At 33.1% G+C, this 10270-nt stretch overlaps 1 protein-coding gene across 1 annotated transcript; it reads left to right on the forward strand.

The window, feature by feature from the left end:
* Positions 196–925, forward strand: LOC107634625. The gene has a single exon (XM_016338046.2). The coding sequence runs from the start codon at positions 380–382 to the stop codon at positions 821–823; it is 444 nt and encodes a 147-aa protein (XP_016193532.1). The 5' UTR covers positions 196–379; the 3' UTR covers positions 824–925.

The raw sequence follows: 10270 nt of genomic DNA on the forward strand, positions 1-10270 counted from the left end.
AAATCACACCAAACACTCAAATAAAAAAAATTAAAAAGATTTAATTCCTCAATAACAAAAGAAGAAACACGTACGGAATATACTAGTGAAATGATATAATATATATGGACCCACGAGGCACCACCATAGTTTAAAAGTAAATAAGAAAATGTTATTATAAATAAGAAAATTCAAGCCATGTTCATAGAAGTAACCTCGCAGTTTCTGACTTTCTTCTTTCTTCACATCGAACGAACTCACAACACGTACCTCAAAACGCGCTCTACGCTAAAACATCATCATCATCACTATCATTTAGGTGTGTCTTAACTTCCAATAATTCCATTGTTGCCATTTTCATTTTGAAACAAAGAAAAAGAAAAGCCACAGATAGGCTACAATGGCCGCAGAAACACCTTCTTCTTCGTCGTCGTCATCTTCTTCTTCTGTATGTAAACACAATAACAATAATAACAAGGTTCAGCATGGCTTGATTAGCGAGTCAGAAATGGAAGCGGCGAAGCAGCTAATGCAACTGAGCGACGAAGAAAAGAGCAACAACAACAATGCGAATAATATAAGCAAGAGGGAGATGAGGAAAAAGAAGAGAAGAAGGTTGTTGGTAGAACAAGAAGAAGAAGAAGAAGAAGAGTTTGATCAAAGGCGAAAGAATGATATTATAATGGCTAAGATACAAGAGATTTTCGGGAAGGAGATTATTGTTCCAGCTGCAGAAGCAAAGAAGCAGAGAAGAAGATATCGTTCTCTTGCGAATATATATATGGCCACAGCCCCCCATTGTAACTTTCAGCAAACCATGAATGTTAAGAAGAACCTTAATTAGGCCATACAATTTGTGCTTTTTTCTTATTGCTAACACTTTTCTATTCTATCTTTCTGTCTTCACCTACATACTCACTACTGCAATCAATCTCATCATTCTCAGAACCCTAAAAATTAAAATAGGATTCATCATATGCATGCTTTTTCGCGGAGGCAGCTGTGCATAACTAATTAACTAATTGAATCATCATCGATAGGATAATTATTATTAGTTGTTAATAATCTTTTCTTTTTCTACATACAATTCCGCAAACCAGCAAATTCGAGAAGCAGATAATAATTTGAAAGCGATGCAGAAATTACGTGTATTAAGTTTTCTAAGTTATGAATTAATCCATAGCGTAAGGAAGAAGAAGAATGTCAATAAACTGCATCATCAACTATAATTATTATTCATTATCCACAGCAAATGCATGTTGACCAGTGACCACTTACAGATTTCTCATTCGTACATGTATCATTCAATATATTGATATGTTCCGATCCTTGTTTTGAACCCTAAATCAGTAGCTATAGATGGATATTGCAACTAAACAGATATTCTTCAATTTGCTTTGATTTGGTCGGAGCTCAAAGGGTAGGTTCATTGCAAGTCTTGTGGCTGGAACCACATTGGTCAGAGTTTCAGGCTTGAAAATCTAAACTGATTCAGAGTAATATTTTGTGCAAATGAAAGAATAATTAAATTAAGAATATTTTGTGCAAATTAAAGAATATTTTGTTAATCACTTATAATTTCGTATGTCTATAGTAGTATTAGTTTATACTTTATACTTAATAGGATCAAAATAACATAGAACTTTATTATTGGATGGTGAAAACTGAACACAAATTTGACACTTTCAATGACGACCAAGGGTCTAGAATTGGACTTACCATTTTTTAGGGGAAAAAAAAAAGGGAGGGTGGACCCTAATTGGGATGCTACAAATTTTGGCACTTTCACCGTGATGAGACAACTTAAAAAACAGCTTATTAGGCCTATAATAATCAAGTTGTAATCAGGGTTCAAATTTTATGAATAGAATAGAGAATTTTTTTAACTAAGTTGGGTTGATTTAATAAGTAATTCACTAATCTTTTTAAATAAGTGTTGAGGATTCGAATTCTATCTTGTATATCAAATAGAGCTTTAATCCATAACAAATTAGTATTTCTCCTACCGGAGGAAATAAAAAAGAATATAGGATTCTTTTTAATGTGTGTAGTGTAAGACAAAAAAATTCCAAATTAACCTATTACTAATGGATTTCAGTAATGAAAATAATCCGTTAGTTGATGAAATTTTACATGAAATTTTTTGTCAATAAGAAAGGAGATGAATTTTCACAAAATTTACCAATAGACATGAAAATTCGCCAGTAATCCCAACAACAACGTTGCCCTTTTTGTGAGAATTTATTACTGACGAAAAAGCCATCAGTAACGTTGAAATTAATGTTCACTGGAAAGAGAAAATACACACAATAACACAAACACAATTCTCTTGGTCTCCATGAGTGATGACTATAACTAGAAGAGAAATAATGCATGAGTCAAGGGAGAGAGTAGTATAGGTTCTGAAATGAGAAGTAGCATAGCATGTTCACAGAAGTGAAGTGATAGAGGCAACTAACTTTGAATGAAAGGACCAACACAACTCACAACGCTAAACACATTTATCTAACTAATGATATAAATGCTGCTACCTGCTCGACCCACAAGACCCATTAATGCACCAAACGTGATAAAGGTGAGGTCTTGGATTACTAGTGTTAAAACTCATTGCTATTACTGTACTATGTTAGTAACGTGATTCTCACATTTCTTTTTTGTTTCAAAATAAATATATATCTCCAGCAGCTAGCGAGTCGTGCATTAACAATTAAGCTATGGATTTTACGTATCTAATCGATGAGTTAATGAGAGCTTTGTTATGGGAATATAGCCAACTCTCATCATATCGTTTTTGTGTTGCACGTATTCTCTATTAGCAAATTTCTAGTTGTTGTATGTGGTTGCTTTTGTTTACAGACACGGGATAGTAAATTAGTGTATTTTGATACAAAGTATTGAGAGAATTGTCTAATAGATAGTTAGCTAGCAAATTATAAATAGGTATGAGAAATGTAGATTTATAAGTTTAGCATGTTTTTTATTTTACATTTTTAATAGAATTTATTATTTTTATATTTCTCAAAAAATCTTTTCTATTCAAGAATTTTTTATTACTTAATTTCTTCCTACTTGGTTTTATTATAAAACTTTTCTTTAGGATTTTCAATTCCTCTTTTATGGTATTCAGAGCCTATAATCTTGCTCATCTTTATTATGGAGAGTATCCTCTCTGATTTTTTTAAAAAGACCTTCTCACTTATCTCTGACAAACTCACTCAAAACAACTATAGCACATGGAAACAGACAGCAATGTTAATAATTCAGAGCCTCTTGATGGAAGATCAGATCATCTATACAGCTCCAAGATTCCGCCACAGTTCGTGATTGATGAAGCGACCAAAACAATTTTTGAATCGGTGAAGTACAAGACATGGAAATTACAAGATTTAACTCTCACTACTTGGCTTGTAGAATCGATGACTACCAGCATCAAGAATAAAGTAATTCATCTCTCACAATTTTATGAAGTTTGGGAAAGAATTGAAAAATACTTTGAAGATACTTCTGCTTCACGAATTCAGAGTTTGAAATCCTAACTCAAATCATGTATGAAAAATGGAACTATTTCTGACTTTTTGAATAAGATTCGGAATGTGGTTGATGTCCTTTTTGCTCTCGTCTATGAGGTACATGACTCAGATCACATACAAACAATAATCGATGGTCTTAATGAAGACTATACTGTATATATTGGTTCGATAATGTCAAGGCTTGGAACTTTTAAGGTTGCAGAGAGGCTGAATATTATCTGCTTGCATTTGATGATATGCTGGACAAGTTCAAGAAACCTGATGCAGGTATGCCTGTAGCTCATTATACTCAATCCTCCTCATCATTTGAATATCAAAGAAGTGGCAGCTTTCGAAGAGGCCGTGGTGGCCGAAGTAATCATGAAAGACGTTTTGGATACACCCAAAATCGTCCTCAATGCCAATTATATGGAAGGCATGGATATGTTGTGTGGAACTGCTTCCATCATTTTAATCCTGCTTTTCAGCTTAATTCCACAACCAATTCTACACCAATGCAAATTCTATATAGTAATACACAATGACCTCTTCCATCCTCCAATTTTCATCAACCTAGGACATATCTTACCCATTCCTCTTTAGTAAGTGAAGCTTCTTGGCTACCAGACTCAGGAGCGAGTTATCATGTCACTTCAGATCTAGGAAATCTTCTCACAGCATCACCAAATCTTTCAGATAATGATAATTTCTTTGTAGGTAATGGGTCAGGTATTCCAATTACTCATTCTGGTTCTTCAATTCTTTTTTATTCCTCCTCAAATATTGCTTTTCGTTTAAAGAACTTACTTCTTGTACCACCAATTACTCAAAATCTATTGAGTGTTTCTAAATTCGCAGCTGATAACCATGTCTACTTTGAATTTTGGCCTGATTATTGTGCTATTCATGATCAGGATACCAGAAAACTTCTCCTACAAGGCATGTCTAGAAATGACACTTACTCTTTTGATAACCTTCGAGTACCAAAAAATTTGTCTAAAACCTCAGTACAGATCCCTAATAACCTATCTAATTCTAGATCTCAGTATTCTAGTGCCTATACTACTACTACACAGCTACCTAATTAGTCTTTATTCTAGTGCATATCCTGTTTCCAAATGTAATCAGAATAACACTATGGATTTATAGCATAAACGATTAGGCCATAGTTCTCTTAAAACTGTAATGGATGCTATGAATAAAAGTTCTTTGCATTTTAGTTCTCATTCTGTTGTTAATCATGTATGTGAAATCTGTCCTTTAGCTAAGATGTATAGATTGCATTTTTCTTTAAATGATGTTGTGTATATGACACCTTTAGAACTTGTCTTTGTGGATATCTAGAGGCCTACTCCTATAATATCAAGAAGTGAATTTAGATTACATTTCTTTTGTTGATGCACAATTTAAATACACATGCATTTTCTTACTCATTAATAAATATCTCAGTGTTTAGTAGCTTTTCAAAATTATAAAACATTCATAAAAAATCAAACTAGACAAAAAAAAGGCTTTACAAACGAATTTGAAAATAAAATTTATGTCACATGCTTTCACTAATTTTCTTGCAACTGAAGGTATACATCATAGAAAATCATCCCCTTATACTCATCATCAACAAGAAAGTGTTGAGAGGAAGTATAGACATATTACAGAAGTGGGTTTCTCCCTCTTAGCTACAGCTTCTTTGCCTATGCACTTTTGGGAAGATGTTTTTTGAGTTCTATTTATATCATTAACAGATTCTCTGCCCCAGTTCTTGATAATAAAAGTCTGTTTGAGGTTCTTTTTGAGCATCAACCGATTATACCTTCTTTAAAATCTTTGGATGTATGTGTTTTCGTTTCTTAAGGCCTTATAGTAAAACTAAATTTAATTACAAATCTGAACCATGTTTATTATGATTCAAATTTCAAAGGCTATAAGTGTATGGCACAAAATGGTAAAATTTATATGGCTCGACATATTTTGTTTCATGAGCATACTTTTCCATATCAGAAACTGTTTTCTAACACCTGGGCAGTAATGATTCTTCCAAGAATAATCCAAATAGTGGCAGCCAGCTTAAGGCCCTGCATTTATCATCATCATTGATTCAACTTCACTATCAATGTCCTCATCTAATCAAACTACAAAGTCTTTGAGTATAAATTCAAATACTGGATTACAAATTACAAATAGACCATTGCACAATACAGCATCTCCTTCTCATTTAAGCTTGAACACTCATGATAGTACTTCTATTCATGAGAATGAGGAGATCAGAATTCCAGAATGTCACCCCACCTTCAGCATCTCATACCAATTCTCCTCCGAACATGATTTCTATTAGTGGTATTGAAACTAGCCTTCATTCCATTTCTTCAACAAATGCTCATTCGATGACAATAAGATCGAAATTTAGAGTGTTCAAACTAAAAGCCTTGACTGTTCAACAAACTAATATACTACACAATATTTCAAGGACTGTGGCTGAAGCTTTACAATGTTCTCACTGGAGAAAGGCAATGGATAAGGAATTTGCTGCTCTCTAGAAGTGCAAGACATGGGAATTAACAGAACCACTAGTTAATGCCATAATTATTAGAAGTAAATGGGTGTTTGCTATAAAGAAAAATACTAACGGTGATATTCTGAGGTATAAGGCAAGACTTGTTGGACAGAATTTTCTTAAAGTGGAAGGTATAAACTATGATCAAATGTATAGTCTAGTGGTAAGGCCTTCCACCATTATAGTTATCTTAACTATTACTGTCTCATTAAGTTGGCCATTGAGACAATTTGATTTTGATGATACCTTTTTCTCAATGGCACCTTAAATGAGACAGTATACATGATGCAATCTCAGGGATACTCTATAAAGGGTGAACAGCTGGTGTGAAGCTAAACAAGGCCATTTATGGTCTAAAGCAAGTACCGAAGGCTTGGTATAAAATATTATCTACTACTTTTCAACAGTTTGGATTTAAAGAAATCAGATCTGATGTGTCTTTATTTGTTAGATTTTTTATTCTAATGTGATTTACTTGTTAGTTTATGTAGATGATATAATTGTTACCAGTAATAATGCTGCAGAATTAGATAAATTAACTAGTATAGATTATGGAATTTACGGGAATATACATTTTTTAAAATTATAGTCCACTTTGTTCTGACAGTATAGATTATGCATGGCATGAAAGATTTATAAAATCAAATTACTTTTGCAAAAAAAAAGTCGTAGGTTGACAAAAGTCTCTTACTAAGAAGACCAATGTATCTATAGATAAAAAAATCAAATAATAAGATTTTTAGTTATTATTTTATATGAAAATGTCTAATTTTTTTATTAACAATTAATTTTAATATTCGTTATCTAAAATTTGAAATAATTTAAGGTATATTTCAATTTCAATTTTAATATTTTAATTTTAATTTTAATACAATTAAAGAATGTCATGTTGCACATTTTGATTGTCAAATTAGTAATTAGTCATTGATATTAATATTAATATTAATAATAATATATAAAATAGATAGAGTGGTTGAAGGAATAAGAGAGATAGAGAAATGAAGAGGGAGGAGGGGAGAACTCTTTAATTGTGGAGGAAAAGATTTGATTTCAATTGCAATGAGGGAGTGACATGTGGCACATTTTGGTTGTAAAGTTAGTATAGAGGAGGGGAGAACTCTTTTAATTTTGGAGGGAAAGATTTAATTTCAATTGCAATGAGGGAGTGACATGTGGCACATTTTGGTTGTAAAATTAGTATAGAGGAGTAGGCGTGTGCATGGGTCGGGTGAAACCGGGTTTGATGTGACCCAGACCCGACCCGAAATATACACCAGGCCTGTTTATTAGACCTGAACCCGGCCTTAGACCCGATAAAACCTATATACTTTCGGGCCACGATTATACCGGGTAAAAACCGAGTGAAAACCGGACCGTTAACATTACATTACCTTGATACTTTCTTATAGGCTAGCATGTGAAAATATCCAAATTTTCAAGACTCCAACCATTATTTGACATAGTAAAATTCATTTAGAAAAATATAAAAAGAACCAACTCTTCTCTAAAATTAAAGCATATCCATAATCAATACTAATATTGTCTAATAACACCAAATATTTAAATCAATACAAATAACACAATATTATTCATTTGTCTAAAATCTTATGCATTTTAAACATAAAACATTAACTTATAGTCTTATAATAACTAATAAAACAAAATATTAAGGTTTACAATACTTAAATTCCACATAAGAATAGCTATCATTCATCACTAATAATACAAAATATTAATTTTGTATGATGACCGGGCCACTGGGCCGAGTTCGGGTGACCCGAGCCATGGCCCAGACCCGACCCGAAATAATGACCGGGTCTATTTTTGAGACCCTTACCCGGCCCTAGACCCGGTGAAATCACACCAAATTAGCCCCTAAAGTGTTCGGGACCAGGCCGGATCGGGCCATGCACACCCCTATAGAGGAGGAAAGAATTCCTTAATTTTGAAGGGAAAGATTTAATTCCAATTACAATGAGGGAGTGATATATAACACATTTTGGTTGTAAAATTAGAAATATATAATAGATTTATCAATTGAACAATATTTTTCCATTAAAGGATACAGGGAAGTCTAGTTATTTTTTAGGCTTGGAAGCTTCATATTTGTCTACAGATAGTGTCCACATTTCACAAATCAAATATGCATTTGAATTACTCAAGAGAGCTGGAATGAAGACTACAAATTTGATGCCTACCCCAATGATGTCCAGCACAAAGCTTTCAGCTCATTACTTGGGATCTTTCCATGATCCCAAACTGTACATATCAATAGTTGGTGTACTTCAATATCTCGCAATGACAATATCATATATTGCTTTTGCTGTCAACATAGTATCTCAGTTTATGCGTCAACCAGCATTACTGCATTGGAAGAGAGTAAAAAATTTCTGAGATATGTAAAAGGTACAGTGGATCATGGGTTATTATTTTCTAAGTCTACTGATTTTAGATTGTTAACTTTTTCAGATGCTGATTGGGGTGGAGATCTGAATGATAGAAAATCAAGCACTGGGTTTTGTGTTTATCTTGGGTGCAATATGATCTCATGGAAGAGTAACAAGCAGACAAGGGTAAGCAGGAGCAGTACTGAAGCAGAGTATAGGGCGATGTGTGCTGCACAAACTGTGCTAATGTCCATCCAGCAGCTTCTGGGAGAGCTTCAAATCCCACAAACTATGTCACCTACCATCTTTTGTGACAATCAAAGTGCCTGTCTATTAGCTGCAAATTCACTTTTGCATAATAGATATAAACACCTTGAGCTGGATTTGCATTTTTTAAGGGATTTAGTAAATAAAAAATTTCTCTATGTTGTTAATATACCCTCTCAAGATCAGGTGGCCAATTCTTTAACTAAACCATTGTCTCTGAGTTCGTTTTAGAAATACAGGTTCAAACTGTGGTTTCAAGACAAATCGTGCCTGAATTTGAGGGGGGAGTATTGAGAGAATTGTCTAGTGGATAGTTAGCTAGAGAATTATAATTATAGGTGTGAAGAATGCAGATTTGTAAGTTTAGCATGTTTTTTATTTTACATTTTCAATAGAATTCATTGTTTTTATATTTCTTAAAAAATCTTCTCTATTCAAGAATTCTCTACTACTTAATTTCTTCCTGTTTGGTTTTACTGCAAAACTATTCTCTAGAATTTTCATTATTATTATTATTATTATTATTATTATTATTATTATTATTATATTTTATTAAAATTAAAATAAAAATAAATTAAATTTTTATAATTTATTTTAATTTATCATTAAACAAAATATAATAATACTAATTTTTGTGTCTTTATCTTTAAACTCCAAAATCATGATCTAAACCCCTTTATGTTTTGTCTTGATTGTAGACTTTATTTAACAAACTATAGATTTGTAGAGTTATTTTTTGTAACAATAATAAAAGTTATCATCCAATCCACAAAATTAATCAAACGAATGAATCGTCTCACACGGCAGAAAAGAGCAACCAAAAATGAAGTACAAAGAGTCCACCATACATGTAAATTTCTGTAGTATTAAATAATTAATAATATGAAAAATAAAATGTAACTCTATTAATGACGCCCGACTATGACTCAGATGGAGAACCGAAGATGGATGAGGGAGTGAGATTGGAAGGAGCCGGGCTAACGATGAAGGAGATGTGCCGTTTTCGACGAGAGAAGGAGGAGATACCAACGGAGAAGATGTGAAAGAAAAATCTGACTGAGGATGCAAAGTCTTCCTCGAAGAAATTACTACCGGCATCTTAGTAGGGAGAAGTTGTGGAAGGAAAACCTGAGGATGCAAAGTCTTCTTCGAGGAAGTTATTACCGGCATCTTAGTTGGACAATGGAGATTGAGCCACAGCAGAGCTCACCAACAACGCAGCTAGTAGCGCCAATGCAGCCATGGAGATTCTAGAGAGAGAAAGTGACTTCAATTGAATAGAGAATTTTAGTTCGGAAAAAGTCTAGGGAGCCAGTAATTTTGATATTTTCTGGCCAGTACTTAACCATCAAAATAAAAGTGAGTGATCTCCCACCATTAGATGTAATCTTACACCATTAAAAATATTATTGATGGCCAATTGATGGTTACAAAACACCAAAATTATTGACCCCCTAACATTCCTCTTTTAGTTCGTAGTAGTGAGAATGTGGCTGTGATTAGTAAAGTTGTTTATAATTGTATCATTATATTAGAAGTACCCTCTGAGTCCAATACTAAATTCAGTAAGATAAAGT

Source organism: Arachis ipaensis, chromosome B03 (assembly GCF_000816755.2).
Source record: "Arachis ipaensis cultivar K30076 chromosome B03, Araip1.1, whole genome shotgun sequence".
Classification (NCBI taxonomy): Eukaryota; Viridiplantae; Streptophyta; class Magnoliopsida; order Fabales; family Fabaceae; genus Arachis; species Arachis ipaensis.